Source organism: Alosa sapidissima, chromosome 9, assembly GCF_018492685.1.
Source record: "Alosa sapidissima isolate fAloSap1 chromosome 9, fAloSap1.pri, whole genome shotgun sequence".
In the NCBI taxonomy this organism is placed as follows: Eukaryota; Metazoa; Chordata; class Actinopteri; order Clupeiformes; family Clupeidae; genus Alosa; species Alosa sapidissima.
In genome coordinates, this window is record NC_055965.1 from 30,758,145 (window position 1) to 30,777,677 (window position 19,533).

General features: G+C 41.1%; 3 protein-coding genes across 9 annotated transcripts in view; 2 read left to right on the forward strand and 1 right to left on the reverse strand.

Moving 5' to 3' along the window:
• The window catches only part of LOC121718806 (NACHT, LRR and PYD domains-containing protein 3-like), an 849,641-nt gene that overhangs the window by 227,850 nt on the left and 602,258 nt on the right, over positions 1–19,533 (forward strand). The gene's annotated exons all lie outside the window — the stretch shown is intronic.
• Positions 10,330–15,871, forward strand: LOC121718851 (gastrula zinc finger protein XlCGF57.1-like). Of its 5 annotated transcripts, none has more exons than XM_042104191.1 (4): positions 10,330–10,948; positions 11,141–11,218; positions 11,309–11,410; positions 11,584–11,934. In XM_042104191.1, exons 1-4 carry the CDS (start codon positions 10,786–10,788, stop codon positions 11,586–11,588), a joined length of 348 nt encoding a protein of 115 aa, XP_041960125.1. In that variant the 5' UTR covers positions 10,330–10,785; the 3' UTR covers positions 11,589–11,934. The 5 variants fall into 5 exon arrangements, with proteins under 5 accessions (XP_041960125.1, XP_041960126.1, XP_041960122.1 ...); XM_042104192.1 differs by having other exon boundaries at positions 10,337–10,948; positions 11,330–11,410; XM_042104188.1 differs by lacking the exon at positions 11,584–11,934 and adding an exon at positions 13,632–15,871 and having other exon boundaries at positions 10,340–10,948.
• On the reverse strand, positions 17,921–19,530 carry LOC121718945 (actin-related protein 2/3 complex subunit 1A). The gene has a single exon (XM_042104400.1). It carries the CDS (start codon positions 19,414–19,416, stop codon positions 18,304–18,306), a length of 1,113 nt encoding a protein of 370 aa, XP_041960334.1. The 5' UTR covers positions 19,417–19,530; the 3' UTR covers positions 17,921–18,303.

The window sequence follows — 19,533 nt, forward strand, 5'->3', positions numbered from 1 at the left end:
AGCTATGTTTCATAATCGTAATTGTAATAGACAATTAGACATTTAGTTACTTAGAACAAGTCAATGGAGAAAAACCTGAGGGGTATTCCATCAGCCTCGCTAAAGGCCAAACCTTGAGAGGTATTCTATCAACCTTGCTAAAGGCCAAACCTCGCTTATTTCGGTAAGTCTTGCTAATTTTAGGGAGAGTTCCATTCCATTAGTGTGGTTTACGTGAATCTCTGCTTGGTAACTATGGGAATTTATGCCACAGAACTAACCTGGTCCGTAGCAGGTTAACTTTCTGGCTTAATCAAGCTGTGTTGCAAAAAAAAAAAAAACGGAATCAGTCGGAAAACAAGTCCAAAAAGATCGTTCCGTCAACCTGTGCTTTCATCACCTGTTGCCTACAACTTCAGAAATAGAAGAAGAAACTTTTTTTTTTTCCAACAGTCACCAAGCATGGATTTACATATTCACTAGCTCCAAATAATTTATGAAAATTATGTGACTTGAAATGTCTTAACTTGACGTGTGTGGTTCTAGGAATCTTGCTACTCTGCGTCATTTCCGTTCTGTGTAACGCGTAGCGAGACAGCATAGGAAAGGAATCATATCTGTGTGTGTGGAGGTTTGCTTCCCACATAAAGCATTTAGTCTACATAGCTTATCGTGATCATGGCATTTTTAGTTATACTCTTTAATGAAAGACATGTTCTACTGTTGATAAAGTGTCATGCACATTTGGTAGCCTGTTCAGTGACAGTAAATAGGCTATGCCAGTGGGCTACATCATGCCTGACGCAAGCCAAAGGTAGGCCTATAATTCTGTAGCCTGTATAGAATGCTAATTAAAACCGCTTCATGTGTCGACGACTGTTCATGAATGTCAAATCAACTGTGGGCTACACAGATTAAATATTAAATGACAAATTGAAAGCCATTGCATTTCAGATAATTATATCTCACTAATTATAGTATATGATATAGGCCTAATTATATTTACACACAAACACAGAGGCCCCTTTGTGAGAGGAGTGTCAGGCCTGCACACAGCTCAGCAAAGTGTGTGTGTGTGTGTGTGTTTGTTCCTTGAACTTCCCAGCTTTAGCAGAGACAATAATCTAACTCGCTCTATCACACACACACACACACATACACAACTCTCACAACACAAACTATACAGATGTAAACAAGACAAATCCCACAGACAATGACTGTGTCTCGTACTCAAATTGACGATTTGAATTGGAAGAGAATGTCAGATTTTGAAGCACATTAGCTTATAGCTATAATACAGCATCATATTTTCTGTCTTATATAGCCACAGCACAATTCTCTTGGTCAGTCATGACTTTGGCACTTCTGGGAATAACATATTGACATTTTGGAAGCAGACAAGCACAAAGCTTTGGAATTGACTGTCAGGGTCGTTCCCAGACACACACTCAAATGACCACCTAGCCTGACGAGCCATATTAATATCAAGATATTAATAATAACAACATAAATAATAAAAATTATATAGCATTTTACACAGTGCTCAAAATCACTTTACAGAACAGAGAAAATAAGAAAGAGCAAAGCAAAGACTGAACGATAAAAGTTTTTAAAAAAGAAGATAATAAAATTAAACCTTCACTGTGCCTTGTGATGGATTCACTAGGCCGCCGTTTTTTTTTTTCAGGGCTAGAAGGTGGTAGCTCTTGTCAAATGAAGAAGGTACAGCATCTCTGACCAAGCTCGCACGGCACACATCACAGGACAGCTTTCGTAGAACCTGCCGGACTACAAACCCAGCTATGTAGACCAGAGCATTTTCCACCAGACCAGATTACTGTGATTACTGTGGTCACACACAAGGGTTGAGATGTTAGTGAATGGAGATGGGTGCTCCTCAGCAGTTTCAGCAGATGACATCTCCATAGCAGACAGGGACACACTGCTGTCTTGGGCTGTCACATTGCACCACACAGATCCATCAGACAGCGGAAGATGGCCTGGAACTGGCGTGCGTGCCGATGGATTGTTATTCCAGCCGCCTTGTATGGAAAACGGGCACACAATACTTGCATTACTTACAAGACATAACAAAGATTATATTTTCAGAATTTATTGTAATTAAAAGAACACCAACCCTACACTCTAAAAACTGCTGGGTTAGAAATAACCCAGCGGCAGAGTCAGATAAGGACAGACCCAACATTGGGTTATCTTAACCCAGCGGCAGAGTCAGATACTGTAAGGAGCAACCCAACATTAACCCAATACCCAAGAACACCAACCCTACCTGACACTGTGATTGAATCAAATAGGAGCTCCAAGTGATCCTGGCTGAACCCTTCGGTGAGCACATACCGCTGAACATGGAGCGGTTCAGGAATCATCTAGCCTGACGAGCCATACCCACATCAAGATGTGGGGTCTGGGAACTTACCGTTGGCACTGCTCGGTCCGAGGGGCGGAATAAACGGCTGTCTTTCAAATTTCCTCTGCACGCAATAGGACAGCGCTACAACTCATGAGTCCCATGTATTTTCCCACCAGTGGAGCTAGTTGGTTAGTTGATCAAACTTTTGCCAATTTAAAAAAAGCTTAACTCGAGTTTCCATTCAAAGACCGCTGTTCGCCAGCAGATCCGATGACCAACAAGTGCCTGCAAAAGAAAAATGTTTTATGATCATTGCAATCATGGCAAAACAAGACACCCCAAGAAAGTACCATGTGATTTTGTTCATTCAAAGCAGGGAAGTGAATTTTCCATCATATCCATCCATCGGTAATGTATATTCGCAGATTCTTGAGTGCCTGTCACAGGGGTGCAAACTCACAGAGAATGAAAATGGTAATCAGCTACCAGGGTGGATAGATAATTAGTTTGCATCCATGTTTTTGGAAGTGGGATCAGTTTCTTGTTTGACTCATACAGTATGTAGACAATAGACCAATATACTTGGAGCATCTTAGGAACTCAATGCATAACAGAACAACGGAGCATCTTAGGAACGCGATGCATAACAGAACAACGGAGCATCTTAGGAACGCGATGCGTAACAGAACAACGGAGCATCTTAGGAACGCGATGCATAAGGGAACAGCGGAGCATCTTAGGAACGCGATGCATAACAGAATAACGGAGCATCTTAGGAATGCGATGCATAACAGAATAACGGAGCATCTTAGGAATGCGATGCATAAGGGAACAACGGAGCATAGGAACGCGATGCATAAGGGAACAGCGAGCGCGTCATTCCATCTTTTGTCACCAAAGTGAGCAAGTACTCCCTGGCTCTTGACAAAAATGCTTTCCTCTCCATCTAATTCAAAGCAACCAAGGGATCTTTGAATCCTTTGGCATGAGGATAACGTCCATTCATTGTATCAAACAGCCTGTCAATAATCTATAAAAAAAATATTGGCATCTAAAATCACTATCATTACAAGGTTTCATTAGGTATCAGAGGATTATGTCCATTCATTGTATCAAACAGCCTGTCAATAATCTATAAAAAAAATATTGGCATCTAAAAACACTATCATTACAAGGTTTCATTAGGTATCAGATAAAGTCAATACTCATCTATTCAACATATACAGAGAACACAGTACATATTTCTAAACTGTATGCTCAACGAGTATTTATTAACATTACATGCCAACTTGAGCATGTGGCAACCGTCCATCTTTCAAATAGTTTTCTCGCCAGTCACCGGATGCGAGAAACTGGTTTGAAGCGGCTCTCGCGGCTCTCGTGGCCCTTCAGCTCACACCGAAGTTGGTTGCACATGCTGACATGCTCATCCATTGTTACACATTCCACCCGAATGCCCCGTGCATTCAACACCTCCAAAGCATGACTGAGAAGGACCCTTTGTGTTTCTGGAGAGAGAGACTTGGTCAGGAAGTAAGCAATGGGAGCCTTCCAATGTCGTTGTAGGCACCACCATGAACTCAGTAGCCTCAGTAGCAACATCAGTGTCAGCTGTTTCCATCACCCATGTCTACAAAACCAGACATTGACTCGGTATGTGGATTATATTACACATGTTTTCTGATGGACATGGCATCCAACATGAGTGTAACACATTGTGGCATCTTCTCTTCAGCATATCCAGCATCATCTTGTTCAGGCCAGGCTTGACATCCACCGAACGCAGCCACCTGTAAAAAAAAATTGAGAGGACGCTATTTAACGTGTTTGCATCAGTAAGCCTACCTTTGTAATGTATGTGGATGTGGGAGGGGGAAATGTTGAGTCTCTCTGAGGTGTTTGTGTGCTTTTGGATCATGCTCGCCTCTGGCCCGCCTATATCAGATACACTGATGTGATTGGTGCAGCTCAGTTTCATGGGCATAGGTAGTGAGCATCATTAATCATTGCCAGAGTGACTCACTGAGTAAATTCAAATTGTGCTCTCGCGAGAACTCTGAATTTCCAGGGAACCATGTAGGTGGAGCGTGAGCGCAAACACGCTGTAGTCCTTTGTGTACACATGGCCATGCTTTGTCATGAGGTCTATCTTAAGATCTGAAATGTTATGATGTCCCCATCAGATGATAACTAAGGAGTTTGAATAAAGAGAGCAAGAATAACATGTTTGAAGTGCTAATTTTGTCTTGTCGGAGTAGCCTGGCTAACGTCAGACCACATCTCATTGAGATGGGGTCTGGGAACTAGGCGTTCATTTTCTCGTATTTGAAATGTGGTTTACGAATGCCCAGAGCCGTTTATTGGGCACTACGAATGTCTATCAAATGCGTCTGTACGTAGCTCATAACAGCTTTGGTGTGTCGTCATCGTCTTGCTGCCCTCCCTCCGTTCTGTGATTGGTTCCTTCGTTGAGGTGAAAATGAAGTCCATAGAATCCAGGCTGCCTAGCAGCGTGAATAAAATCGCGTGGGTAAGGCAGCATGGGAAAACCCAGGCTATTGTCGGAGTAGAATTCAACCCTCTCTTTGAGTTGTTCATTAATGAGGTTCTTTTCCCTCAAATCCCCCAAAAGACTCTTCACTGTGATCTTTGCCCTCTTCCATGGCATGTTTCTTCTCTCTCCCCAGGCTTTCCACTCTTGCCAAGGCTTCATTGAGTCTGGTCTTTCAGTGTAACTCCGGTAAAAATTGACCCCAGGGTCTTTTTCTGCATGAAAACACATCAAATAAACTGTGGAGACAGTATTTTTCGTTCGATCAACCACTACAGAGCTTGCCCCAAATCCCCCTACCAGCTCCTCTCGACACATATAAGGCTCCGCTTCAATTATGACACCATGGACCACAACGCTGATGTTGCCAGGCCAGAGGCAAAAACAGCAAACAGATGTAAACAGATGTTGGTGATCATTGTGACTTGCAGCATTAGAAATAACATTTAAGCTACAGCAATGCAACGTCTATAAACTTTTATTTTGCACAGTTCAAATGTCGGCTGTGCTGTGGTAAATGCCTGGTATTTATGCTGATAAGTTGCCTGAAAACAACTGACAAGTGACTTGTAATCTTGCAGAAGAATTGATTTAACGATTGTTTCATAAAATTTAAATTATTAGCATAGGCCTACTCTTTGAGGTAAATAGGGTTCTCACACCTGCACACAGTTTGATCTCAACGAGAGAAAAATAATCCCATCACTTCCACGACTGCAAACTCACTATTGTCCGAACTGCTGGCAATGCTCTGGGTTTAATGTTGCTACGTTAGGCGTTAGATCAGAAGCAGCAATGCTCTGTGTTTAATGTTGCTACGTTAGGCGTTAGATCAGAAGCAGCAAAAGCCTGCATTTGTCTTGCTCTGGGTTTAATGTTGCTACGTTAGGCGTTAGATCAGAAGCAGCAAAAGCCTGCATTTGTCTTCCTGTCTGCATTTGTTCATTTTTTTTACTTGATAACAAGTAGTGAACTTGATTAAAAAAGATACATGCTCCTTATTAGATAGCCCTTTCAGACACGAACCCCATGTATTAATGATGTCAGTAGGGAAGTAAGTCCTTATTAGATAGCCCTTTCAGACACGAACCCCATGTATTAATGATGTCAGTAGACACGAACCCCAGAAGACACGAACCCCATGTAGTAATGATGTCAGTAGACACAAACCCCAGAAGACACGAACCCCATGTAGTAATGATGTCAGTAGACACAAACCCCATGTAGTAATGATGTCAGTAGACACAAACCTCAGAAGACACGAACCCCATGTATTAATGATGTCAGTAGACACAAACCCCAGTAGACACAAACCCCATGTAGTAATGATGTCAGTAGACACCAGACATGTGGACTCGAGTCACATGACTTGGACTCGAGTCAGACTCGAGTCATGATTTTAATGACTTCAGACTTGACTTGATAAAATTCGGCATGACTTGCGACTCGACTTGGACTTGAATACTATTCACTTGAGACTTGACTCGGACTTTGCCTCTTTGACTTGTGATGACTTGACATGTCTTGAATCAAAAACTAAATTTCCTGATCGTGGATCAGTTACCCCACAGACGCTTTCCCGCGACTAAAAAAAAAAAAAAAAAATAGCGGAGACAAGCGGCCAGAGCACAGTACAGTACTGCCGCTACCCCCACACGCGTTACGCACTGTGTGTAGGGCACCAAGAGACAGAGGAAGGACCAACATTTAGCCAATCACTAGTAGCTTTACTGCAAACTGATTTGCACTCTTGTTAGAGAACGTTTAATGTCAAAAAGCACCAACAGCATGTTACATAAAGTTGATACTTTTCGAGTCCTCTCCATTAAGATCCAACTTGAACTTATGCTAGCCTACTGCATTTAATTGAGAACGCATCCAAGCACGCACGAGAGGGAGAGAAAATGAGTAGGTTCCAGCTGGCTTGTCATTGTTGATGATGATTGATATCTTCTTTTAAATATAAGAAACATATAAAAGGAAATCGTGAAGGCAACAAATACGAGATTAGAGGAGATTGTGAATTATCCGGTTCTCACTAGCCTACTGTACTGTTATAAACTATGAGATCCAGGTCACTATGACATAGCTGCACTCACTGTGATTTGGAAAGTGGACAAGAATATTATGAAGAGTTGTCTTTGCCTTGTGTAATGGAACTGGTCTTAATAGTCTTGAAGTATTCAATAATTTATTTACATGAAGCACATGATATGCCGATTGAAATACATTTCACTCAGCTACTGTAGCTAGGTGGCTACTGGCTACCAGGCTCATAATTCACTTTTAATTGCAAACAGAAAATGTAAAGCATCATGTCATACATGCTTCTCTTTCCAAGGGAATGAAAGCTGTTTGTGCCAACTTAATATCATGCTTATCGTTGTTAATATTGTGCTATACATGTGGCACAAACAATGTTTGAGTTTGTGGACTAGCCATAGGCTATATTTGAACGGAGCTGGTAAAAAAAGGATCATTATGAGAACGTGTGACACAATGGGCTTAAAGTGACAGTGCACCATTTACAAATGAGATAAACAGCATCAAATGTGTAGTATTTCTTAAGAAATGAATACTTTAAAACAAAATTACTGTCATTATTATCTTTTAAATAATATACAAGTGTTGACCTTGGCTTCCCTTATGAGTCGCCACTGCCAGACAGCCTAATAAATTGTTTGCAGGCAAATCTGTGGCCTAGCGCAGTGAACTGCCATCAGTCAAAGTATTACTCATCCTTACAGTGGGCTCCGCAATTTGGAAAAACAATATATATATTTGCAGCTGTGCTGAGTGTTATGTAGCTATCCGTTTACAGATTACACAGGTATGCGCATGCATATGTCGTAAAAGATTACAAGACAGAAACATTGAACATATTTTAATCTGTATTTATAAACAAAAAATACTGTGGATTAGATGGAAGTGCTAAAATTATGATCCATAGTCTAATAATGGCATTATTAAGTGAAGAGTACCTGATGACTTGTTCAGGACTTGAAAAAGATTGGGACTTGGACTTGGACTCGACTTGGCTTTGATGTGACTTGGACTTGGACTCGACTTGCCCTTCTCTGTATTTACTTGGGACTTGACTTGGACTTGACTGCTAAGACTTGGGACTTACTTGTGACTTGCCAAACAGTGACTTGGTCCCACCTCTGGTAGACACAAACCCCATGTATTAATGATGTCAGTAAGGATTTGCTTGTGCACAGTCTTGCTTTCATATTTTCTACATATGATCGTTCATATTCTGATATATTATTATAGCTGATTAGGAAAGCAGGCTCTGTGCTGGGGACTACTCTAGAGCCTCTAGAGTTGGTGGTGGAAAGGAGGATGTTGCAGAAATTGTTACACATCATGGACAATGCATCACATCCCCTACACAGTACACTGGCAAAACAACAAAGTGTTTTTAGTTGGCGGTTTCGCCAACTCAGTTGCAGTAAGGACAGATATAAGAAAACCTTCTTACCCACAGCAATAGCACTTTACAACGATTCTCCTTTAAGTAGAGAGAGACAACTTATCTTTTATATCTAATATGGAGGCAATTGTCTTGATTTATGTCTTATTAGGCAGTTACACTTTGGTACTTGGATGTGTATGGTACCTTGACAGCTATCATATGCTATGTCTTGTGGTTATTCCACATGTTTAGTCATCAGGATGTATTGGAATGCTGGATGAAGCGTGTGTATCTGTCATTCTAAATCCATATTGGACCTCTTCTACTCTTTAGAACCTCCACATATAGCACATCAGAAGAACAACAGACATAATGATGAACTCAACCTGCGACTCAGGGGAAGGCTGCACCAATGTACCGTCTGCAGGAAGAGTTTCAAGGCCCTGAGAGAACTCAAGAAACACCAGCAAACACACTCTGTTAGTGTGAATGATCAGCAGAACACTGGTGGCAAAAAGACTAATTTCTGTAGGAGACTGTAGGAGAACATTTAGAACTTCTGGCCATCTGAAACAGCACATTATGACACACACTGGAGAGAAGCCTCATAAATGTGGTAACTGTGGAAAAGCATTTAGAAATCCTACACACCTGAAACAGCACATTCTGACACACACTGGAGAGAAGCCCCATAAATGTGTCCAATGTGGAAAAAGTTTTTCACAAATGTCAAATCTTAAAACCCATATGGTAATACACTCTATTTTTTAAAAGACTCGAATATTCAATTTAAAGGGACACCAGGCAAGCCTGATGCTTTTTCTCTACGAAACTCCCCCTCGCTCGGTCTGAAGTTCTTTTCCTTTTCTTTGAGTCTCCTGTCAAGGGTTTTCGCTGCTTCTTCGCCGGCTCTGCCATTATACACACGTTTGCAACAATCTCTAGCGTTTCGTTAGCCTCCCTCTGTGCTATAAACTGATCCTGCTTCGGTCGGCGGGTAGGATACACCGAACTTGCAAGTGGGATATTCTTCCTACAGGCAGTAGGGGCGGGCGAGAGAGCCTTCATTCGCCCCGTAATGAGTCATTTAACCATATACCGACTTACGAAGATGGTTAATTAACACGAAAACGTTGCCTGGTGTCCCTTTAAGTATTCAGACCCTTTGTTATGATGCTTGCAGTCATTGAAGTGCTTCTACAACTTCAGCGGAGTCCACCGGTGCCTAAATGAATTCACTGGACATTAGTAGGAGAATAGTAGTACACATCTCTTTATATAAGGTCTCACAGTTGATGGTCGCTATGTCAGAGTGAAAACCAAGTCACAAGGTCGAGAGAATTTGTCTGTAGACCTGCGAGACAGGGTTGTGTGAAGACACAAATCTGGGGAAAGATACAAGAACATTTCTGCAGCAGTGCCCAAGAGCATGGTAGCCTCCATTATTCTCAAATGGAAAAGTTTGGAATAACCAACTGTCTTCCTAGATCTGGCCGCTCAGCCAAACTGAGTAATCCGGGACGAAGGGCCTTGGTCAGACAATGTTGAAAATGGCAATGTATTGTATTGTGGAAATATAGGCTAGCGTGCAGCAAAGCCCGACAGAAAAGGTGTGGGTTCAACACTTGGCTTCCACCTTGAGCTAGGCACCATGTTGCTCTGGGAACAATGGCCCCTGTAATAATTTGACAGGTATCGCTTTGAATGACAGCGTCTGCAAAATTAATAAATGTAAATGTGAACTATACACTATAGCCCACATATTGTTCATGGAAAAGGTTGTGTATGGATTCCCAAGAGTCCAAGCTTCTAAATGGAGTATAATATTATTACTATGCTACATACCAATACGGTGCATACAAGCTCATTGTGATGCTATACTATGGGTCTGTGGTAGTGCACTGTGTGTATTGAGACAACGCTGTTGGTTATTTTAATTAACCAGAAAGCTTAATTTCCAGAGTTGGCCAGTCTAACTCCACTCCAGATGGTGGCAGTAATGAAGGGAAATGCACCGTTATCTGGTTGTGTTGCCAACCACAACAAGGAAGGTTCCCAGGTGTAAACATTTCCTCAGTAGGCAGAAGAGTCCGGAGTTTGACCGATGTTTTAAGAACGTTAGAACTAGATTTTGTGGATAACACGTGTTTGACGTCTTGTTAGATTAACACCAAATTAAAATATTTCACTGTACGAACCTACTTGAGGTAGGCTGCTTTTTTTTACAGTCGAAACAAGCAATAACAATAGCCGGTTTCTTATGAACCTACGTTGTTGTAGCCTAACGTCAAAGATTGCAGATCATCTTTGGTCTTAAAAAAGGCAACAGCAGAGTGGAGAGCTATACGTTCATGTAACTTAATGATGGTTTGTAAAGGAAGAAAATAGATCTTGAAAACCATACGATATCTTTTGTTATCCTCTGAAAAAACTTTGGATGGGATTATTTTTTCCTCCCTTGGTAACATGGATTTGCCATTGAACTCCGGCGGTGCTGAAACACGTCCGGTTGACCTGAGCGTGATAGTGAAAGAAGAAGACATTAAAGAGGAGGAATATGGTCTTATGATTTCGTGTCAAGATGTGAAGGAAGAACGGGATGACCAAGAGCACGATTATCTGCTCGAAGGTAAAACCTTTCAAATACCACTGTCAGACACGAATCATGTAAAAACTAGGGTTTGATTTAATGTGTACATAATTTTATCTAACGATAAAAGTAGGCTAGTAGATTTCCTCTACGAAGACTGAAACTATAGGATTTCCCTTGTGTACACACGCTTGTTTAACAGTTATGTGTTGGTTGTCCTGTCTTCTCTAGACAACGAGAAACTACTTACAATAGTAAAGATTGAAGTGAAGGAGGAGGACGAGCAAGAGCAGGATTATCTTGCTGGGAGTAAGCATACCAAGACTTCACCCCTTTCAGACACAAATCTCATGTATCACGTGTGATAGGATTCGCTTGTGCACGTATTTAACATTTAAGTTTTGGGTGTCCTCTACAAAGGTTACAGTAAAACACTGCAGGCAAGATTGGAGATTGAAGTGAAGGAAAATGATGTGGATGAACAAGAGCATCTTCTGGGAAGTAAGTCCTTTCAGTTTATATGGTCCAACAATGATGATCTCAAAATCCCAAAGACATTAGACATTTTATTAAATAACATTTCAATAGCCTACCTTAGAACACTAGATGATTATAATATAATATATCTGTATTATTTTATATCCTATATTTTATATGTCTGATATTTATGACAGTGTAACCTGCGTTGTGTTGAACCTGCACAATTCAGCCCTGCACACGCCCGGACTGCCCTACAAAGGCTAAGAGCAGTATCTCCACTTTGTTTTTGTTTTTTGTTTGTTTTTTTTATGTTTTTGCACAAATAAGAAGTACATGATCTGCTCTTCAATCTGTTAAAATGGCATATGACTACCTAATATATTTTTTAGCTAAATTTACATTTTCAGTTTGCAGTTTGTATAGAAAAGTAGAGTGAAACCAAGGTAGAGTGCAGTATCTGCCCTTACTGCCTTGATTTCAATTGCCATTACTGCATTCTGCCTTTGTTTCACTTGCCCTTACTCTAATAGTGTGTGTGTGTGTGTGTGTGTGTGTGCGCACAGGGACAGACTGGGACTAAAAGAAGGCCCTGGACTTTCTTCTAAAAAGGCACACTACCATTCACACTCACACGTACACACATTAGGTGTCTATCGTGATACAGTCTCACAATATTAAATGCTAGTGAAAGTATCAAAATAGTCAGTCAGATTTTACAAAAAGTAATTAACATATACTTTGACAAATATAAGCAGCAGTGTGCAAAGGTGTCAAAGGTTAGGTTTTGGATTGCAGAAATGCAATATTGCTTGACATGAAAGTCTACAAGAATACCTGATTGATTTTGTTCCATTTTTACATAAATGTTTATAAATGACAGAGTTGCCATTGTTAAGGCATCAAGCAGCATATCTTCACTAAAAATGTAGTAAGTACCTCCTCAATTAATATAAAAACTGAGTGATTATGATCACTTGCTACACTTACTGCAAAATGTTATTGTATGTATAAGCAGCATACATACAATATGTAAGTATAAGCAGTAGTGCAAAGGCAAAGCACAGTATAGCCTATACAACTACCAAATTTAGCCTAAATGTCAAAAAACAAAATGTTTAATATTCACCTCACATTTATCTATCTAAGTATACCCCTTGTTGTTGAATATACTTTGATGCTTATACTTGGTGTAAGAAAAACACAAAAAGCTGTTTTTCTCAGTTTGGCATTTTTGCAGATACAGCTCTCTAGGGCAGCGGACTCGAACCTGCGAACAGCAGCACCTTGGCTCGGGAAGCGTGCGTGCTGACAGTTGAGCTGAAAGCCCAGGCTACTAGCTCGCATGCCAGTAGCACTCTTGAGGCGTATAAGCTAGCTGGCATCCATTACAACAGCACGCTTTATGCAGATTAGCCTATAGCCTTGGCCTACTATTTCTATTACAACTCCACCTGTTTAATTCAGCAGTCTGGTAGAAGCCTGGAAATATTGTAAACAAAGTAGCATAGTTGGCTAGCTTATTGGTCTACTGATTGGACTGTTCAGTTTTTTTTACATAACATTTTTTTATTACATAAGCAGCCCTTAGCAAGCAGTCCCAAACAACTTCTCTGCAGGATAAAAAATCTTAGATTTTTATTCAGTCGTTCGAACATTATTGGGGTAAGGGTTGCTTTTTTCAGGCTACGTTTTCAATTGTAACCCCTTGTCAATCAATAATGAAAGTAAATAAGTGTGTAGAACTGTTTGCCTAAGAGACCATGGTGATGATCGTTTCATTTTGCCTTTGAGTTCAAATAATAGGCAAGTGCAGAATGCATGTAGTCAAAGAGGTTTCAATAAAGCAAGGTTTAGTGGAATCCCTGTATTTTATACACGGCCTCTTATGCAAGCAGATTCCTTCAAATGCGCCGCTGACTGGCAAAATACCGATGTGCTGTTTGAAGTTGCCCTGCTTGCTGTTAAAGGGAATGACAGGTGTCACTCTCATTGGTTGAAAGCTGGTTACATTCAAAACACACCTATGACTGATTAAGAAACAGAAGACCAACCCTTTTGAATAATGCGCCCGACGTTTGATAACAAAACCCCGAATGTGAACTGTACAAACCCCCATATGTATTTAAGCTTTTCGCCACTGACCATGCATTTTAGATTGTCAAAATAGGGCCCAAGGTTGTATTGAATTACTGGATGTAGAATATCTGTCTGTCATTCTAAGTTTCTATGGTAACTGTTCCAGGTGTATCAGAAGACCCAGACTACATGCAACAGAAGATCCATGGACAGAATGATGAACTCAACCTGCAACTCAACGGAAGGCTGCACCACTGCACCGTCTGCAGGAAGAGTTTCACGGCCCTGAAAGAACTCAAGAAACACCAGCAAACACACTCTGTTAGTGTGAATGATCAGCAGAACACTGGCGGCAAAAAGACTCATTTCTGTGGACACTGTGGGAGAACATTTAGAAAGTTTTCATATCTGAAAGACCACATGCTTACACACACTGGAGAGAAGCCCCATAAATGCGTCCAATGTGGGAAAGCTTTCTCACAAATGTCAAATCTTAACACGCACATGCTAACCCACACTGGAGCGAAGCCTCATAAATGTATACAGTGTGGAAAAGCATTTACACACCTTTCAACTCTTAAGACTCACATGCTAGTACACACTGGAGAGAAGCCCCATGAATGTACCCAGTGTGGGAAAGCCTTTTCGCTAATCTCAAACCTCAAACGTCATTTGCTAACACACAGAGGACCTTCTGGTGAGAAGCCTCATAAATGTGCCCAGTGTGGAAAAGCATTTAGCTGTTTGTTGCTTTTGCAAAAACACATTAGGATCCAACATTCAGATCTTAAAACTCACAGACTTGCACACGCTGGAGAGAAGACTCACACGTGTATCCAGGATGACAAAGCTTTTACACAAATGTCAACTCTTAAAACCCATATTCTAACTCACTCTGGAGAGAAACCTCATAAATGTGCCCAGTGTGGAATAGGTTACTCACAAAAGTCAAGCCTTAAACACCACATGCTAACACACAATTCAGAGAAGCACCATAAATGTGCTCAGTGTGGAAAAACATTTAGAACGTCCTTAGATCTTAAAACGCATATGCTAACACACAGTTCAGAGAACCACCATACATGTGCCCAGTGTGGAAAAACATTTAGAACGTCCTCAGATCTTAAAACGCATATGCTAACACACAGTTCAGAGAACGACCATACATGTGCCCACTGTGGAAACACCTTTAGAACGTCTTCAGATCTTAAAAAGCATATGCTAACACACAGTTCAGAGAACCTCCATACATGTGCTCAGTGTGGAAAAACATTTAAAACGTCCTCAAATCTCCGAACGCATATGCGAACACACGCTCCAGAGAGGCGGCATGAATGTGCCCAGTGTGGAAAAGTTTTGCGACGAATTTCAGATCTCAAAACGCACATGCTTACACACACTGGAGAGAAAGCTCATACGTGTACCCAGTGTGGGAAAGCTTTCTCACAAATGTCAAATCTCAACACCCATCTGCTGACCCACACTGGCGAGAAACCTCATGAATGTACACAGTGTGGGAAAGCTTTTACACACCTTTCGACTCTTAAGACTCACATGCTAGTACACACTGGAGAGAAGCCTCATGAATGTACCCAGTGCGGAAAAGCCTTTTCACTAATCTCAAATCTCAAACGTCATTTGCTAACACACAGAGGAACTTGTGAGAAGCCTCATAAATGTGACGTTCCTCAGTGTGGAAAAGCATTTTTAAGATCCTCAGATCTGAAAACTCATACGCTTACACACACCGGAGAGAAGCCTCACAAATGCATCCAGTGTAGAAAAGGATTTTCACAAATTTCGCATCTTAAATCCCATTTGCTGATTCACACTGGAGAGAGGCCTCATACATGTGCCCACTGTGGAGAAGCTTTTAGACAAATTTCGCATCTTAAAACCCATATTCTAACTCACACTGGAGAGAGGCCTCATAACCTCATAGTGACCATAGCTGAGAAAGGCTTCATCACAAATCTCACCTCTTAACACTGTCAATTTTTTTTACCTTAATATAACAGTTTTCAAAGTAATTTTGACGGTAAACAAAATTGCAATGTAAAGAATCATGAAATATTACCTGTGGGGTATACTACGAAGCTCGATTAGTGGGTTAGCGAGGTATGTTGCGCTCACAGCCAGGGTATGCTGTGACACGAAAGTGGCTCTGTTTTAGCGTCGCTGTATCACCATGATGTATTATGCTACCAACCAAACCTGGTCGGGAGCAGGTTATGTGCTAAGTGTGACCAATAAATAATCTATTATTAAGTTATTTCACGTGTAAGATTTTGTCATGTATCTTAGGGCTCCGTCTCTCCAAACATTTTGGATCTCACAGGCACTTGAACAGTGTTGTGCGTGCAGATATCCCACTATGAATGTGCAAATATATATACCATACAACATCTGATGACGCATGAGTCTTTGTATTTGTCTTTGTCATGTATTTGATGTTGTTGGCTAGACACTAAAAATGACCGCAGTGTAGATTATGCTATCGCATAATATATAGGCGGTCTTGTGCGTCTCCATGTTTCACGATTGGCCAACATCATCCCAACACCAAGAACAGATCTGAGCTGAAAGCCTAGTTTTACAAATATATCACATTACTGCTAATATCACTTAATTTATGCCGCCTGTTTACGGTTATATCCTGTGCCTCTCCTGTCTGCTGGCCCCCCTTTCCTTAACACATGAACAGTGTATAAAAACGAACTGCACCTGCACTTTTAATGTAATTGGTTGTAGATCTTAGTGTTTCCTGCTAGCACCAAAAAAGACCCTGATGTCTGTGTGCCCTTTCGTTTTCCTCATAGTGTCTCTTTGAATAAAATAAAATCCTAGTTTCATTAAGAAAGTATCAGGGTTCTCAGATGAAACTACATTTATCAAACTAAAAATATGAAATAATAGAATGTAAAAACAATACTAACCAGCCTAGGCTACTTTTATGTTTCCACAGGTTTAGATAGATAGATAGATAGATAGATACTTTATTGATCCCCAAGGGGAAATTCAAAGTTTCTCTGATAACATAGGCTTAGCTACATCAGACCCTCTTGTGCCCGGTAGGCTAATATAAAAACACAGGATCTGTGCCAAAGTAATTTCAAAAAGGCACAAGGCAATTTATTCAAGATAAAATGAGAATGGACACCTAGGCTATGGAGTTCATCTCCTTGGAAATGACAATCGATTTTACCTCACCACACTGTAAAGCTTGATTTAAATAGAGAATTAGCCTATCTTGCTAACTAACCTTGGTAATGGTAACTAACCAAGGTCCACTTTACTAGCCTCAGTGGGTAAGTAGCAGGTAAGTAGCCAGTAATTCAATGTATGAAGACGTGACGAGCTATGAAAGAACAAAACACGTTTATAAATGAAGGTAGTAAAATCCTCAACAAGCTAGACGTCAGCTAGCAACTTACATTTTACCCATGCACATCAGCAGCAAACTGAATTTAGCCTACTGGAGGAATTTAACTAGCGTTTTGTCATTCAACGTTGACACTTGCTTGAGAAGTTGAAGTCGTTCTCTATCTCAGTTGCTTTTAGCGCCACGGTGGTTAAAAATGGTACGGTCCACAATAGGGGTGTCTGAAATCGGTTTACATTAAAAATGTTCCTACAGTAAAACTAGGAGTTGACTTGTATTGTAACTGTAATGATATTTTTTCACAATATCAGAAAAATTATCTGACCCCCCAAAAACTAATATTTCTGTCTCTTTAGGGGGTACTGGATCTTCATTGGAGGGTATAGTACCCCCAAGTACCCCCTGTAATTCGAACTATGCTTGTTCCCCTACTCGGAGGCCATCTTGGAAACGCACTGTGGGCAGTAATCTGGCAGCTATTTTCCTATAATGTGATTGGGGAGTGATACACAAGGAAGGTCATAGGGCATGCAAAGTACATCAGGCGATTCTGTGACATACATGTCCATGGAGGATTCTTGGAGTGCTGTGTCTCTTCATTAGATAGTATCTTGTTGTAGGGCACAGATCTATGTAAAGAGATATGAAGAGTTTGGTTCCAAAACGCTATATCTCCATATATATGTTTTTATATCTTTAAAAACATCAGTAAATCGTATTCAATAAATCAATTATTTGATTGTGTATTTCAGCCAATATCAATACAATTGCAGTTGTGCTGTTTTGACTAAAGATAAACCAAATAACAATAACCCAATTACAGTTGCGCTGAAATTACCTGTAAAACAAAATGTGAAAAAAATATTTATGGAAATTTGTTGAAATGGAGGATGTGTTTTGGAACCAAACTAGTTTGGTCCATACATAGCTGAGCATGTAGACTATGCCATAGTTGTATTATTGCTACTTTGTACTGTATTGATACTAGGCCTATATATCTCTCTTGTCACGGTGTTTTTTTAGAAGATAACAGACTTTTTTTTTTTTTTTTTTTTTTTTTTTTTTTTTTTTTGTGGTGTAGTATACTTCATTTATTTCTAGCAGACCATTTACATAAAATTCTCCTTTTAAGTTAACTACTCTTTAGTTCCTCTGGGGTCCCAGAGCACCATTATCAGGAGGTCTCGCTGCTGGAGTACCAGCTTTGGCATAGAACTTTAAAACCCAAAGATTCTAAACCCTTTTTCCATTAGTGTATTTCCCATTTGAAGGAGCGAATAACATCACAGGTCAGTTCACACCGCCGTTCAGTGCTTCACATGTTTTTTTTTTTTCTTTTTCTTTCTTTTTGTAGTGTTTCAGTTAAAAACTTTCAGATGTGTTATCAAATCTCCTTGTTAGTCTTCAAGCTGTATTGCTTGTGCTGGGGTCATGCTAGTGATCAGAGTGAGCTTGATTACATGATCCGCAGTCCTTGGATGGATGACTCCAGAGTCTTGAAATCCCATATGGTCATCGCGCCATCGATTCCAGTAGTGCAGAATTTACGACAATCTCTTTTGTCTCCTTCATATATAGACACTTGGGTGATGCTGTTCTGGTGCAGGGTCTCCAGGGTGCTGTTGCGATCCTCCGTGGTGGCTCTCTTGTCCATGTTGCGGAAGCGCTCCATGGCAGAGATGTTGCGCTGGATGCTCTGCTTTGGAATGTCCAACTTGGAAATAAAGGTGAGGGCTCCACCGTCATCAAAACTGAACAGCATTGGGCAACAGTCATGGCCTGCTGCCACAATGTTGTTCTCAGAAATGAATATCACACTTAGAAGTGCAAGGAATTCTGTCTTCAGTTGGCTTGGTGTTGAGCTTTTGGTTGGGTCCACCACCGTCACAGTGCTGTCGTGGCTCACCCAGGCCAGTCTGTTTCCACTGGCAGAAAAGCTTACACTGTGGACCCATCCTCCACTGCCCATGCCACCAAACTCTGCCATCACCTGCCCAAAAGGCATCTTGGACCCCCACGGTGTTGGAGCAGGTTTCTCATCTACTTCCTTTATGTACGCAGAGAATACCCTGCACTTGAAGTCACATGATCCTGCTGCCAGAAGCACATTGTTTGGATGCCAGTCTAGGCTGAGGACAGTGGAGCGGATAGGCTTCTTGATGTGCTTACTCACCCACCAGTCATTTTCAGACTCAAAGTAGCAAACAGATATGAGGCGAGCTCCACTGCCGACAGCAAATTTGTTCTCCAAGGGAGACCACTTGACAAAGGTGGCAGCACGGTTGATCCTGAGAATGACAAGAGTGGGCTTCCAAACGCCATCTTTCTGGCTCCACACGTATGCATTGCGATCCGCTCCACAGGTCACAATCCGGTCACTTTTAGGGGCCCAATCAATGCCTGTGATGTGTCCATTGTGCTCTTTTAATTCGTGGGCTTTGACCCATTGGTTTCCACTCTTTTTATATATATGGACTTCGTGATTGTTCGGACTGATGGCAATTTGGCTTCTGTCCCGATTCCAGGCATGACATGTGATGGGCTCCAAAAGAAACTGATGAAGCGACATTATGGTCAGCTGTCTGAAAGATCTTTACACAACTGAAATCTGTAGCTTCTCCTTCTCTGGTGAACGGGGACGGACTTGAATTCGCGGACTCTGGACAGTCGACACGAATTCACTCCG